Below are 16,730 nucleotides of genomic sequence, written 5' to 3'. Positions count from 1 at the left end.
TTTTTAAGAACAGAGAATGAATGCTACCTATAGTCTTTAATAAGCTATCCTGAATTTTCAACAAGCCAGCTAAAAAATCTTGAATTGAAATAAATGCTGTGTTTTTGAGGTCAGGGAGAATCGATCAATTGATCGACCCATCCATCTATTTATCTTATTTTTTTTGCTAGAAAATGATGTACAGGCATACTAAAGCTCTATACATTAGGACGGGGGACCTTAGCCTGTGAGAATAAAAGGCGGAGGAACGAGAAGATTTAATTGTGCCAAGCTCCGAGTCACAAGAAGCATTTCTTCCAAAGTGCTATCAGTTCTACTCTCAGAAAGTACCAGAATGGATACACAGCTTATCTTCTTTCCAGTTTCAGGCGATAACCTCACTGATCCTGAGTATGTAATATACAGATTCACATTCGCACCAAATAACGTGGAAGAACAGTTCCCAAGCAGCACCATTTCTTACGGTGGTACATGTATAAGGTAGACATGGCTAACAGCTATTTGTCTATCCAGCTGACTTATTTTTCACAATGTGCATCATTTTTGCTCCTTGAATTGTCTGCTCAAATGATTCTCTCTCAGTAAAGAAGCCTAACCAACTTTAAAAGATGTCATTAGTGTTCATAATAACGAAGCGGCGACTTTAAAAAATGATATTTGTTTAATAAGCTTATCTAAATCCTGCTGTGAAACCTGAACAGTTTCTTCCCTCTGACAATGCGCAACTCAGCCCTCCCCGCTCGCAGCTCCCCCAAGGTCAGAATGTCTACCGGAGGAACCGAGGAACCGGGAATGAATGGCATGGCACACAAAGAAATGCAAATCTTTGCCTATCCGAAGATTCTGCAAATGTCATCTGCATGTAGATTGCATTGTTCAGGAGCCTAAGATTAGCCCACGCCCCCTCACTTATGAAAAGAATAAAAATGCAGCTTTTTTCCCTGATAGTTGGTATTAAAAGGTGAGAGCTTTAGTGGGTTTTGTTTGTTAGCCACCAAAATCATGCAAATTCAAAAATTCTGATTTATGTCCATTCTTATACTCCTGAGTTCATTTTTTCCTCAGGCAATGAATTTGCTTAAGCCCAGAAAAGACCATAAGAAAAACATAATCACCCTCTTTACAAAAATCGTAACAACTTAGAGGAAAGAGAAGCTCAGGGGCGAGGGTGGGGGAGGGAGTTATGTTGTAAAGATATAAACCATTGTAAAGAGAGTTAGGAGGCGTCACAGCTGAGGATGGAGCTCTGGCTAAAAGGACTTGCTATGTACCTTGAAGCCTTTTGTGTTGGGCTCCTTGGCAAGGTTAGTGGTAGAAAGAGAACACAGCCGTGCTACACGCGGGTTATATGTGCGTCTCAAATGCAGTAGCAGCTCCTCCTGGTTTGGCAATGCCGTCTCATAGCCAGGCAATGCTATTTCTCCTCACCCTTCTTATACTGGACAAAAGGGATGTTTCCCACTTTCGTCCCCCACTGGGAACAGTTCTGCCCCACATTTTATTTCTAACTTTTTATCTCATTTCTAGTGACATCTGACACATAGTAAACCATGTGATTATAAAGTGCCATCTTGTCATTTAGCTGTTGGGAACATCAGCTCCTTTGAAATTCCACTGTGCTCACAGACACTTTGGAATGCTGGGTGCTCTGAGTGTCTCTGAGGAGGGGCAAGGGGCCGAAAGGCTATTGTGATCATTTTTTTTCTGCATGATGTTCAGCATACTGTAATTAGAAAAATGCTATTTTTGAAACTGAAGTTATTAGTGCTTAGCAGTAAGTGAAAATAACAAGCTATTTTCACTTTTACGACTGTCACATTGGACAGAATTCAGCTCTTGGAAGTAAACAGCTGAGTGATTACATACTGTGCTATTTTTCTGGGGTCAGACTTGACTTTAAGTTTGGAACACAGAAGGGACAATACTGGCGCTGGGATTGTTCATGTGAGCCTTTTGGTATCATTTCCAACATGCATGAGGCAAATCCTTCTTACCAATAGAGACTATCTGGAGAAAGTCTTTTTATTATCTACGTCCCCACTCTCCATCCCCCACCCGAGACCACCCACTACCCCCGTGTCCTACTTGCAATCCCTGCATCATACAGAATTAAAACTCCATTCTCCCAAAGACTGGCCACTGACTCTCTAAATTACTCCTGCAATAAACTGTGATAAAGGGAAATGTTCTCACCTAAAATTGCAGTTGGCACAAATGGGTCTGTCATACATCATAAGCAGGTCAATGCAGAGAAAGTAAAAAGAGAAAGAACAGTAAATGATTGATGAAAGGCCCCCCGATATTCCCACAGAAAGCCATAGAAAGCACCGGGTTATAAGACATCAGACACATTAAGCCCCTAAAGCATCATGGACAGCAAGGCGAGCACTGATTGAGTCTGACTGCTAGGGTTTATGAAAGACAAAACCATGGAAAAATCTGTTACCTGGGTAATAGGAATTAGGCACCGACGTACTCAGTGTGTTTGTTTTCATTGTAAAGGACGATGGTGAAGACACAGCTGTAAGTAAGAGAAAGGCTAGTCAGCGGATGTAGAGGCAATAATACCTGGAAGCATGGCACTCAGATCACTCCCAGGGACACCAGCTGGAGTAGACTTGACTGCAGAAACACACAGGTTTACTGAAGTCCCCGTGATAAATATTACCATTTCTGCTCTCTCTGGGGAACTGCTTGTCTTTTAGAGAACAAGCTCCCTCTTATCACTTAAGCTTTTCTCACCACACAAACGAAGAAAAACCAATAACCACAGCTGCCATTTTGAATCAAGAAATTCATTAGACTTCTACTTTGACTTCTAGCCTTTGCCTGTAAATTCTGCTATCAAGTTGAACTGGTCATGTGTCCACACATGGTTTTTATAAGTTGCAAAATCCACCCCCTTCCTCATCTTTTGGATACTCAGAGAACTTCCCACCACGCCCTTGCCTGGTTTGTGGAAAATAAAGGTGAGGTGCATGTGTGCTGCATGTCAGGTCAACTCTGCAGGCCCACATATTGTCCTATTTGTCTTTTCAGTCTGTATACAATGCTATTTTTATTTGAACGATTCCTCTGAAACTCTCAAGATTCAACCTTCTCTTCCTCTCTATCATTAAGAGGAAAGTCAATCCCATCCAATTTATCTGAGATTCCACTGTAATTGGATATTTCCCGTTTTTAGTTTGTTAATTCTCTTCCACATCTTAATTGATTAGTGCTTTAAAAACACTTTAATTAAAGTGTTCAGATAAATAATTTTAATGTGCCCAAGCAGGTTAATGTAAGTCTAAATTTTAACTCCTGTGATGAAGGTATATGATTAAGTGTTGAGTTCCTACCCAGTTACATCATTGTATTATGGGAACCACTACCAAATCCTGATGGTATTGTATGTTATCTTTATTCTGATGACATGCTAATATATTTAGCTCTCCTGGAGAAGTTCCTTTAAGGATGGTGTTTCACCTGCGTTTATGTTTTTAAAGTGTAGAATTAGTGAATAATAGAGCAACAGCCAGAACCTAGGCTGCCTATTATTTACAATATATTTTTCTAAAATAGAAAAGTATCACATTTATAATGCATGTTTATGGTAAGCTGCCAGGAAAAAAGAGAGCAAGTGATGAAAATAAGAACAAAAAACCTGAGTACCTATAAAATACGCTAGGGTCAGCAAGAATAATGCCTATTACCTGCAGACACTTTTACATGGTTGGAAAAATGTGCAAAGCAGACACAAAATAACCACGTTTATTTTCACCTTTAAATAAAAGGTATTTTAAATACTTTAGTTTTTTAGTAGACAAATTAATCTCATTCCCACTATACATATCTATTTTCCTCCTTTTTATGTGCAACTCCCATTTACTTGGGTGGATAGGTTACATATGCTTGTGTTTATTTTTAAATTGTCCGATCTCACTTTTCGCTGTCGCATTTCCAAAAGGTACTCCTTTCCCAACTGCTAGCACTTTGTCCCAACCTTGAAAGATCTCAAACATTCTCAGATTTGTAATAGGTTTGGGGCTGGAGCCTCAGTGGCCTAATGAACACTTTTCCTCCCTCAGTAACTGCTCTCTTATTTTAAAGGCATTAAGAGAGAGAGAGCATTATGATAAAATTTACTGTTGGAGTCACTCCCGGTAGATGGAATTTGATGAGATCTACTCATTGCTCAAAGAGTGGGAAGAAAATAGAATGCCTATTGCTTTGTTTCTTCTATTGGCTACATTGATGGGAGGCCCAAAATAATGCCTCATAGCAAATGAGCTGGCTTGGAAGCTGACGCCGGCTTCTGAGGCAGTCCTCTGTGCATGAGCATTTTTGGATTGCCACAGATACATTCACTTTTGAAAAAGTAATATCAAATTAAATTTCCTGTCCAGAGGCAAATATCCCCTGTTGTTCAAACTTCACAAGCCTAGAAAATATTAATGTAGGTCTCTGCTCTTTGGGCAGGTAATTCCAAGTAAATTTATGCGTGAGGAATTGCACCATGAAATAGAAAATTTGGGACATTAATGGGTTATCCTGGAAAGTGAGAACATGTGGTCCCCTACATAGTATCATTCAAGAAATAACTGCAACTACAAAAATTCTAACCTTGTCTGGGGTGGGAAGGGCTTCTCCCATCCCAGCCCACAACAAATGCATCATAAAGTGAAAAATGTAATATGTAGCTTGTGATGTACCACAGATTCTGTCACCTACATTGACGATGACAGGACAGGGCTAAGGACAATGACTAAGGACAAGGAGTGCTGGTCAAAGTCATATCTGCTGAACTCCTGCTCCACCAGGCTAGAGCATTATGATAAAGTTTATTGTGCATAAATGTAGCACCTCTAAGTAGGAACAGGTGGACAACCGTAGCCACCACAGAGAGAAGTAGGCAACTGAACTCTATGAAGCTTTGCTGAATGTAGGAGAAAGGCAAGGCCTGGGAGAAGGCAGGTGTGGTGACTATATGGTGACTGGAGAGAGAAGTGGATGGGGGAGCTGCAGAATCAGGACAGGCCCAATGGGTGGTCAGGACACAAGCACACACTGTCCACCCTGCTATCTGTTCTCTCCCCCCAGAGACTAGACTCCTGTGCCTTTCAGCCACGAGGTTCCCAGCTTTTACACATTTTTATTAGTGCACTTTTATCCCATCCCCATGCTGTCCTACAGCCTGATCATGCAGCCATGGTGAGCAGCCGTCTGTGGCATGGATTTCACATGGTGAAGAAACCTCTGACCTTGAACCCAACAGGGCCGTGAACCACAGAGTCAGGTATACAACATGGGACTTACTTCTGGTTTCTGAGAAGATCACCAGGGACACAAGAACTGCTCTTTTTGTATTTCGTATAATCAACATAATTGTTAGCTTCCTGAAATAATGCCTGTACCTGGATCACAGGTGTTAGTATGGGAAGGTATGAGCTGAGCTCGGCTTACCCACCTAGTGTGAAATGTAAGACTTGTGAAGTGGAAATACAGTTTAACTTATTAATTGCCACTGATAGCCCTTTAATAAAGGCAGAACCTGTCAGCTGAAAAAATCATCAATTAACTGGTTACTGGCATTTAGTGAACTGTTTTATAGTAGGCTTCTCATGTGTAATTCAATGCCTGGTTAGCTTACAAATAGCATCTAAACAACAAAAGAATGATGAGAAGCAAGTGCCTTCTTGGAGAGGAGAAAAGCCCTTGCTCTCTAAGTCTTTCCAGAACCGTAACTGTGGCCTCCTTTCCTCTGGGATCTGGACCTACCACCTGTACAATATCATCTCACCCAGGCGACCTATGGCACATGCAGAAGTTTCCAGGGCTGCTTAAAGGGACTCAAGAAACCAGTAAGACAAAAAAGAATTCTTAGGCAGTTTTGGGGTTTATAACCCCCCAGTTCTATCTGGAATTCTGGAAAACCAGAGAGATGGATTAGAAGCCAAGAAACATGTGCACTTACATCTCCCGTTCAGATTGTGGGTGTCCATGAAGGAGAATGCCTCGTCGCAGTTTGTGCCTTGCTCGGCATAGCTCTTGTCCATGGAGTTCACCATCACCGTCATCTCCTGCCGCGTGCTGCTCATGGTCTCCTTCCGCTTCTTGGCTAGTTTCCTTAGGACAGAGAGTTCATTATGTAGGCATGCGTCTGAATAAAAAATGGGATGCTGACATGTGTATTGACAAACGATCAGGAATAACTTCTATTGAATTAATCGTATTCATTCATAACATTGATTTGTTGTGCCTTCTAGCTATCAGGTTCTCTGTCAGCTGCAGAGAGATGGAGATGAAAATCATCCACTGCCTATCCTCAGACATATCCACAGTGACGCTAGGACTGTATGGCCTAAAACAGTTTCTGTTCTTGCTACTGTAACGTAAATTAAAAGGGACAATGACCATTTTATTGTAGTACAACAGAATCATTTCTATTTACTGATATGCTTCCTTTACTAACCTTTTACTAAATTATTTTCTTCATTTTTGTATTCAGTGCCAAAGAGTAGATCCCCCTAGTAAGTATAGTTGCCAAACACAACTCTAATAGTCTAAGGATGAATCTAAGAGGCATATGGTAGAACTAATGAGCAGAGTGAGGTGAGGAGTGCATAAAGGGAGCAGGCGTGATGCAGAGCCACACAGGGGAGAGGAGCCCAGGCCGTGGGAGCCCTGGAGGGCAGCCCTCAACTCCCAGATAGCCATGGAACTGGACCAAACCCCAAAGGAACCCAAATTAGTTCCCCATCAAGGTTTCTCAACAGAGCAGAAGGTAAAAAATTCTCAAGTTGTTGGCTACCCTCTACAGTGGAAGAGGAGGCAAAGGACTGAGGAAAGCAGAGAGATTTCCAGTTCTTCTGGAGGCACAGTTTAACACTGGCCTCTACATCAAGCATGTCAAACTCACATGCATTGTTTATTTGGTCCGTGTTAGCCTTTGAGTTTGACATGCTTGCTCTACATCCTTCTCATTGACTCAAAGCTCCTAATCTAAAGTTACAGATACCTGGACAAAAGCCATCAACTTAAGGAGAACTGACATACAAATAAACAGATCAAACATGTCTTTATAGCTGTTACCACGGGAGCTGGTTTTATGCACCAAAGACAGACAAAAATAGAATCAGAGATGGTATAAAGTGAAAAGTTTTAAGAGGACCATGGCACCATAATACCTAAAATATTATGTCCCAAAATATTCTAATTCTGCCTAAGCACATGGCAACATTTACCAAAGAAAATGGCAGCTCTTGACTCTGATTGACCTAGGACACAGCAGAATTTAAAGTAAGCCACATAATCAAAATCACCCCCATATTAGGTGATTGCTAATGCAATGTAAGGCATTGACAACATTAGACCATATGGACAATCTTTATCATCATTTCCAAATGCCACATAATCCAAATGCTTTCTTGCCTGTAGTTATAATAATCTTTTAATATCGTACTTTGAGGGCAGAACTGTTTCATTAATAAGTTGCTCTTTTTAGTTCTAAAAGTTGTTGGAAAAATCACCTGTAACTTCTATGAGACCGTTCAAGTTGTAAAGATTTTGAAAAGTAAGCCAGTGTCACTCCTCTGGGTGCTGGCATTCCTCTGTCACCAGCAAGCAGACCATGACAACCTTCTCCAGAGCCCAGTTTTTCTAGGCAACCATGCTCATCTGAGAGGCAGGTTGGACTTAGATGTTCTCCATAGGTGTTCTGGACAGAGGCAGCACCAGGCTCAAGCTGTGGTTACAATAACACATTTTCTCTCCCTTTCTGAATTTGCCAGCTCATTGGAAAAGCATTCTTAGGCCAGGTCTTCCCAGGAACACTCGAGTAGAAGACTGAGATAATTAGCCCCATAATTCAGGCAAAATATCCCAATTTTGCTGGAATTTCTTTGACTTGCTTTGGACTAATTTATGCTGATTGCCTCAATATTTTCTTTTGTTCCGCCTGTGAATAAAGCTATAGCCAAGTTCATCTGACTTCCCTTTTTGTCTTTTCTTGCTTGTATTCCTCTGATCCTTACAGGTTAGGCAATGACAGTGAATGTACTTCTGGTGTTGTTGGTGGGAAGTGGTGGTGGATGGGGGGATGTGTGCACCAATGAAATGCTTATACTGCATTTCATTGAAGAAAGGTGAAGAAGCCCTTTCTCCTCTATAATCCTCCCCGGTGTGAACTAATTTCAGTGATGTCATACTACACACTTCAATGGTGATCTTCTTTAAGCACAAAAAGAGCCTTTTAAGGACTCAAGAGAACCTGTTCAAATCAAACAGAGATCTTCATGTGAGAGACCTGCAGCTTTAAGCTCATATCCATTAAGCACATCCTCTATCTCCAAGAACCTTCTTCAAAACCCAGCTCACAATGTGCTCAGCAAGCCTTCCTGCATTAATCTGTCTCACCACATTTTTATTGGCATCAAATGTCACAAACACAAATACCTCACTAGGGCCAGGCAGGTGGCATAAGTAAGTGAAGTAGGCCGAAGACAACAAGGAGAGGTGGAGACTAGAGTAATGGAAGAGGGTGACAGCCACTTGGCTCCAAAAGTGATACCCCATGGAGGTCCCAGACATTGTAAATTTCAGGAGAAACTAGAAATCCAGACTTTATGTGAACTTAAAATTTTTTAAAGTGTCATCAGATACTAGTAATTCAAATTAAAAAAATAAAATAGTATGGGGCCCAAACAAAGCATGTTTGTGGGCGCTTCTGCCCTCTGTTAATAATGGCACTTAGAGGATTGCATTGGAATGGAAGGGAGTGGAAACTAATCTACAGTGAACAAGTGGTATCTCTACCAGTGTTATCTCATTTAATCCTAGTAACCTTATAAGAACTATTCTTACCTCCCGTTTTACAGATGATGCAACCCCATAACTAAATATTAGGTTTTGAAAAGTAGGGTTAATTTACTAGCATCTAACCAATGCTTTTTTATACAAAGCAGGTGGTGCCCAATATTCTTGTTAATTGAAGTAGTCATTGTCATACCAAACCATTAGAAAGGAGAGTTGTTCTATAGCCTAATTATCAAAGTACCTTGCCTGGTTATGAAGGGTGCAAGTTGTTGCTTGGGGTTTTCATATGTTCTTTCTTATACTCAGCCTGATGCAGTAGTCCATAATTACATAATGGCTGTGGAAGGCTAGATTTGGAATTGAGGCTTGGGAATCTGTGGATAAACTGGAGTTTTCTCTTTCTCTTTGCTCTCTCTTATAGGCTTTGTGTTTCCGATCTGTATTTTTTTTTAAGTGAAACTTCGAAAACTGTCAGGAAAACTTTGTAAACAATGAAATAAAGTGTTTTGTGCAGGGAAACTCATAAAGTGGAAGCAATTTTCTTTGCAATCTTATCTAAAGACACCAGTCAATTTATTTCCCATTTGATTTTTAACAAATGATTTGCCTGAAATATTTTAATCTCAACTCTTCAAACTTGAACTGCATGAATCTCAAAGGCCCCTGTGACAATAAAAAAAAAGTTTCTGCCGACATGAAAAACGAATCAAGAATCAGTTTACAGTTCAGCATGCAAGAAGTTTGGTGCATGAATCTCAAAGGCCCCTGTGACAATAAAAAAAAGTTTCTGCCGACATGAAAAACGAATCATCAAGAATCAGTTTACAGTTCAGCATGCAAGAAGCTTGGAAGTCATCACTCTGTCCAAACAACAAGTAAAGAGCTGAACAAACTGAAATCAACAACTCTTCTTAGACAATTCACCAGATAATTGAGGTCCCAGGACACACCACTGACCCCCAAATTACAGAGACAAACAGGTGGATACAGAGAATTACAACTCACCAGAGCAGAAATCTCAGTGAGAACCTGCAATGGGGTAGGAAAACCTAAATCCTAATGGACACATTATTGGAGGTTCAGTGTGGACAAGTCTGAAACTTATAAACTCCAGGAGGGTCCATTGTTAGGGGCCCCCATACTTTTGTGAGTCTTACCCCCAGGAACCCTACCAGGTCCTCATAGTAAAGAACAACCCTCCTGTCCCCCGGTCTCTGGCACAAAGAGTAGAAAAATATCCATTTTGAAATACAGACAGTGAAAGATAGATTATGCTAACATTAATTAAAAGAAAGCAGAAGTAGCTATATTAATATCAGACATAGCAGATATCAGAACAAGAAAAGTTATCAGGGCAAAGAAAGGCATTCCATAATTATAAAGGGGTCAATTCTCCAAGAAGACTTAACAATCTTTAACATGTGTGTGTCTAACAACAGAGCATCCGACTATGTGAGGCAAAAACTGATAGCACTGCAATGAGAAATAGATGAATCCACTACATTAGCTGGAGACTTCAACACCCTATCAGTACTGGACAGATCCATGAGGCAGAAAAATCAGTAAGAACATAGTTGAACTCAACAGCACCATCAATCAATGTGATATAACTGACATCTATAGAACACTTCATCTGACAATACTAGAATACACATTCTTCTCAAGTACACAGAGAACATTCACAAACATAGACCACATTCTGGGCATAAAACACACTTTAAAATAGAAATAAAACAGAAATCATGCAATGTATGCTCTCAGACCACAATGGAATTAAACTACAAATTAGTAAGAGAATCCTAACTGGAAAACCCCACAATATGTGGAGATTAAACTAAACACTTCTTATTTATTTATTTATTTATTTATTTATTTATTTAATCAGGTGCATTTGCCTAAGACTTTGAATCAAGAGCTAATGACACAAAGACATAGGGTGTCATAGCCTTTCTTTTTTTTCACTTCTTAAAAATTATTTTTATTATGGAAAGTATTATAGATGCTCCCCTTTTCCCCTCCATTGCCCCCCTCCATCCCGCTTCTACCCCCTCCCCAGGCCTTCACTGCATTATTGTCTGCATAAAAATCCTGGAAGAAACCACAGGCAGAAAAATCTCAAACATCTCTCATAGCAATATATTTGCTGAAATATCTCCTAGGGCAAGGGAAACAAAGGAACAAATAAACAAATGAGACTACACCAAAATAAAAAGCTTCTGCACAGCACAAAAAAACCAACAACAAAATGAAAAGGGATCCCACTGTATGAGAGAATATATTTACCAGTGATACATCTGATAAGGGCTTAATTTCTAAAATGTATAAATAACTCGTACAACTTAACAAAAGGAAGACAAAAAATCCAATTAAAAAATGGGCAAAGGATCTAAACAGACTCTTCTCCAAAGAGGACATACAGATGACCAAGAGTCATATAAAAAAATGCTCAAAGTCACTAATCATCAGAGAGTTACAAATTAAAATGACAATGAGGTATCACCTCACACCTGTCACAATGGCTACTATCAACAAATCAACAAATCAGTGCTGGCGGCAAGGAAGTGGAGAAAAAGGAACCCTAGTGCACTGCTGATGGGAATGCAGACTGTGCAGCATGTGAAAACAATATGGAGTTTCCTCAAAAAATTAAAAATGGAATTGCCATTTGACTCAGTGATCCCACTTCTAGGAATATACTCTAAGAATCCTAACACACCAGTCAGAAAGAATATATGCACTCCTATGTTCTTAGCAATACTATATACAATAGCTAAGATCTAGAAAGAGTCCAACTTCCCATCAGTAGAGAGTGGATAAAAGAGATGTGGTAGCATGCAGCTATAAAAAAGAAGAATCTCCTACCCTTTGAGACAGCATGGAGAGACTTGGAGAGTATTATGCTAAGCAAAATAAGCCAGTCAGAGAAAGACAAGTATCACATGATCTCACTTATATGTGGAATCTAATGAACAAAATAAACTGACGAACAAAATAGATCCAGAGACACTGAAGTATGGAACAGACTGACAAATCTCAGAGGGAAGTGGTGGGTGAGGTGGAAAGAGATTAACCAAATAATTTACACGCATGTATGCATAAGCCATGGATAAACCATGTGCTTGAGTAAAAAAATACATCTCAGGAGAAATTTAAAAGATACTTTAAACTACTTGAAAATGAAATTTATAAACACAGTTTATTAGTCATTGTTAAACTTCTCATGCTCTCTGCCTTCATGGAAAAGCTGCACTGAGCTAGCTGCATATTGTACTGCGTTCCTGCCACCTGAGCTGACCCTTACAAAGGAGCTGCTGCTAGGCTCATAAATCCACCAATGGGCTGAAGACCTGCCCAGGCCAATAGGGGCAGCACAGCTATATCCTCATTTGCATCTTCACTAGCTAATCAGAGTGGCTCCATTCTGACCAGTCAGGATGATGCTATTTGGACCACCTGAACTGTGAAGATTTGGAGTCCACCATTGCATAGAAATGGACCAATCATGTATTAGGGGGGCAGGGGCAGGCACTTTTCTCTATATCTGTCAGCTTTACTTCTGCCTCAAGGAAGTGCATACTTAGTTTCCATTGAAGACTGAGTTTTCCTGCTGGAGCTATAACACCTGAACTGAGCTGCATTGCCCTGGCCACTTCAACTGTCTCACAGTTGAGCTGTTCCACAATCAAGCTGCTCCACAATTGAGCTGTATCACAATTGTGCTGTTTTCAGCTGAGCTATTTGATAACTGAGCTATAGCCACTGAATAAATTCTCTCCCCACCTCACCACACCCCAAATTGGTTACTCCTGTTGGTGTTGAATTTGCAATGATGGCCTTTGATTGACACTAATCACATTCCCTGTTTATTGCAACTCAGGGTTATAGAACATGGTTCACCAAAAAGCATTACTGTCCCCACTCCGACCCCTATCAGAGACCCTGACACATTGGGTTATGTCAATAAAGATCATGTCTGGAAAATGGCTTAGTAGCATTGAACTAAAGGTCAGTTATTGATCTCAGAAAAGGTGTCTTCATTTTTAAGTTATGTCATTTAAAATTCTACAGAGATGGAAAAACTTGAAGATTTGGAATCCCATGTAGACATAAGTATGAAAAGACTTTCTGGTTTGGGTTCTAAAATTAAATGTGTGCTTACACTTGATTAAGGACTGGGGCAGATGCTGGAACCAAGAAAAATATTTAATTTTTCTCACAATAAGGATAAATTAGATATTGGTTGAGTGAGATAATTCATACGTTATACCAAATTGCCAAGATCCAGCTGAATAAACCTAAATGAACAAGGCAGAGGCTATTCCCTTAAAGATGGCTCTGTGAGAATTACCAGATAATGTTGTTTTTAAAGTGATGAAGAAGAATTAAAAACACCCCACACAACTTTTTTTTTTGTAGTAACTTGAATTTAACATTATTTATGTAACAGCCTTGGAGGAGAAGCCTTTGGGTCAATCCTGAAATGCACTTATCACCCTCGTTCATTTCTACCTATGTAATCAGGCACCTTCCTCACTTCCTTAGGTTATCTTTCCTACCAAGGAGAAATCCCAGTGAGCCCCACTTTTCCCCATCTCCCCCCTCATTCTACATTTGGCTCATGTGCCCAAGGGTGAGAGCTATGTCTTGTAACTGTTTGTTTTAAGCTGGGGTCCTTCGAACACATGTTGCAGAAAGAACCAAGAAAAACACACATATTCTGCTCTCCCAAGATTCACCTGAAAATAGAGCCCTTGGGAATAATTTCCAGCTCACATTGGCACCTCGGGTATTCTCCCAAACCAGCCCAAGATTTTAAAACACTAATAAAAGTCAGCAATAAAAAGAACAGACACAGTATCTGCCCTCCTTAGTAATATTTTGTTTAGTTTTATTTCTCATATCAGGGCAATATAAACCCAGAGGGACTGGAACCAGCGATGGCACAAAATATATGAAACAGGTACAATCCACAACAGAGCAATGGGAATAAAGTGACATTAGTGATAGTGGGTCTCCACTTACAGTCAGCTTATGTTGCTGAATTCCGTGTGTGCACATTATCTTGAATTTAATGGTTTCAAAAATGTCACTCTGCACCAAGACTAAATTGGTATACTGTTGATCCTCTATCAGACTATAAATACAAGTGAGAAAGGGAGGACTTTTTAATGCATGTCATATTGGAATAGTATCTCTAGTTTTCTCTTGACAAAGTTTGTTAATCTCACTAAAAAACTGAGATGTCTCTGTCTAATAAAAACGGAGCCAGCTATTGCTGTAGGCACAGAGGGAAATTGGAGCTCAATAAACAAGAAAACTGCATGTTCTGTATTTAAGCAGTGACATTATCATAAAATCTAGGTGACCCCTTAGATATTGCAGAGCTAATTATCCAGAAAGCTCTATTCCACCCATCAGCAGATGAATGGATTTAAAAAAATGTGGTACACCTACACAATGGAATACTACGCTGCTGTAAAAAAGGAAGAACTCTTACCCATTCGCAACAGCATGGATGGACATGAAAAGCATTATGCTAAGGGAAATAAGCCAGTTGGAGAAAGATAATTATCACATGATCTCACTCATTTGTGGAATATAATGAACAACATAAACTGATGAACAAAAATAGATCCAGAGACAGAGAAGCACAGAGCAGACCATGAAACCTCAGAGAGAAGGCAGGGGAGGGTGAGGGGGGAGTAAGAGATCAACCAAAGGACTTGTATGCATGCATATAAGCATAACCAATGGACACAGACACTAGGGGGTTAGGGCATGTGCAGGGGGTGGGGGTGGGCGGGGAGAGGTCAATGGGGGATAAAGAAGACATATGTTAATACTTTAAACAATAAAGAATAAAAAAATTACAAATTTATAGTTACAGAATAGTTATGGGGTGTAAAGTACAGCATAGGGAAAACAGTCAAACTAATGCAATAACTATGTCTGGTACCAGGTGGGTACTAGAAATATTAGGTGGAACACTTTGTAAAGTATATGACTAACCACTATGCTGTACACCTGAAACCAATACAAAAGAATATTAAAGGTAACTTGTAATTGAAAAAGAAAAAACACAGCCAGATTGTGGTCTCTAAATGCCATTTCCTACTAAAAGCAACCAGAGTTTCTTAGAGAAATGGCTAATTCTAGTCATGGGGAAGATACTGCACAAGCTGAGTTGAGAACATCCTGGCGTATGGAAAATGGAAGAAATTCTCAGAGTTATGGAGTCAAAAGAAACAAGAGACGACGCAAAAGGGGCTCCTATTGGCCAAAGATGAGATGCTCTGAAAATGCAAACATGAATTACTGTGGAGCGTTCAAACATATCAAATGCACTGAACACCTGAGTCCATAATGACACTACTGGTCACTGTGTAAAGACATTATGGCACCAATTCATTCTGAAACTGGAAAATAAAGGAATAAAATAAAATAAAATGAACTAAACATTTATGTCAGGGTTCCTACAGGAACTGTTTTCGGGTAAGCAAACAGTGGAGACGAGATTGGCACTTAATACATACAGAAGAATGATAAGATTAGGATGTTACTATTTTGAAATCCCTAGTAAAATAAAAGATCTATTCTGGGCTATCATCTTCAGTAGCTTAAAAAACCATTAAGTGACAGGCTGATGTGGAACTTCATAATGGATGGATCCCGTTGGCAAAACCACCACCCACTAACCAGTCTGAGCATTATGTGCTCCCCAGTGCAATGCTATAAAGAGTACAAAGCATTACCTATGAACGAGTCTTACCAAAATAAGACATCTGAATCTGATTAGGCCTCTGGTTCTTGCCTTAGTTCACAGGAAATACAGATAGTAAAGGACACGGTAGTGATATTATAAGAATGCATCATGCACGTTCAGAATGTGGGGAATTCTATAGGATGAAATGGTTTATCCAATAAATAAAGGAGGAATGGATAGAACCCATTATTCCAGGCTACAAATGAGGAATCATTTGTCAAGGGTTAGGTGACTTGTCGTAGAACCAGAACAAAAATCCAGGTTTCTATGACTTTTAATTCAGTTTTTCCAGGACAATGACCAAGAACTCTATAGCTTGACAAGTTGGTAGTAAGAACTAAGGTTCGTATGGACAATTTGGTTTTCCATGTTCCAATGAAAATTTGTAGAAAAAGGAATTGAGATGCACATGCCCTATGAAGCCATTGGAAAGATTGTTCCAATGTGCATAGTTCAAAAAGCACCAATAAGGCAGATTTTCGAAAATAAAAAAAAGCTTCCTTTTTAATTGAGCGCTTCATACTGAAAAGGGGTTCTTTTCCTCATTGACTCTCTTTTATCCTTTCTTGTGATTAAAGAGTCACATGATTTAAATAAAAGGAGAGAAACTGAGCCTACTCAGGTGATAGGCCTGTGATTTTTAGGAGCAAAAAACACAGACATGAAAGACTTTTTTCTGCAATGTATGACAGACTTTCAAATTATCTTTCTCAAATAATTAGCATTTTAGAAAAATTGGGTTTAATGATTAAAGAAGCCATCTGCTTATCTGGGAGCTGCCTGGTGAATAGTGCTGGCAAATTTCAGGGGATATGTATCCAGCAGGTACTGCATCTTTGATTTCTGAAGCAAAGAGAAAAACTCTACTCTTCCCCTGCACACCGCCAACTAATTCAAACATATGACCTGTTTGTGTTATGCTATGGTGCCCTTCACTCACATCAAAGAGTTAAAGGGGAACAGACACTGGGTAGAAGGTATTTGAAAGCCCTTCAGTATCCAAGGAGGATAGACCCCTCATGGATACTAACATCTTTGATGCTCTCAGGTCCCTTAAAATGATGCAGTGTTTGCATATAACCTACATGATTCTTCAATATACTTTAAATAATCTCTCGATTACTGATAATACCCAATACAGGGTAAATGCTACATAGTTATTATACTATAT

General features: G+C 39.7%; 1 protein-coding gene across 1 annotated transcript in view; it reads right to left on the bottom strand.

Moving 5' to 3' along the window:
• PTPRM (protein tyrosine phosphatase, receptor type, M) overlaps positions 1-16,730 on the bottom strand; it is a 465,580-nt gene that overhangs the window by 124,433 nt on the left and 324,417 nt on the right. Inside the window, exons 15-16 of the mRNA XM_014540254.1 lie at positions 5,957-6,108; positions 2,447-2,521 (exon numbers count right to left, since the gene is read on the bottom strand). Coding sequence (XP_014395740.1) covers positions 2,447-2,521; positions 5,957-6,108 — 227 coding nt within the window. The remainder of the gene's footprint in view (positions 1-2,446; positions 2,522-5,956; positions 6,109-16,730) is intronic.

Source organism: Myotis brandtii, unplaced genomic scaffold (assembly GCF_000412655.1).
Source record: "Myotis brandtii unplaced genomic scaffold, ASM41265v1 scaffold240, whole genome shotgun sequence".
NCBI classification, from domain to species: domain Eukaryota; kingdom Metazoa; phylum Chordata; class Mammalia; order Chiroptera; family Vespertilionidae; genus Myotis; species Myotis brandtii.
This window is presented reverse-complemented; position numbering and strand designations above follow the sequence as displayed.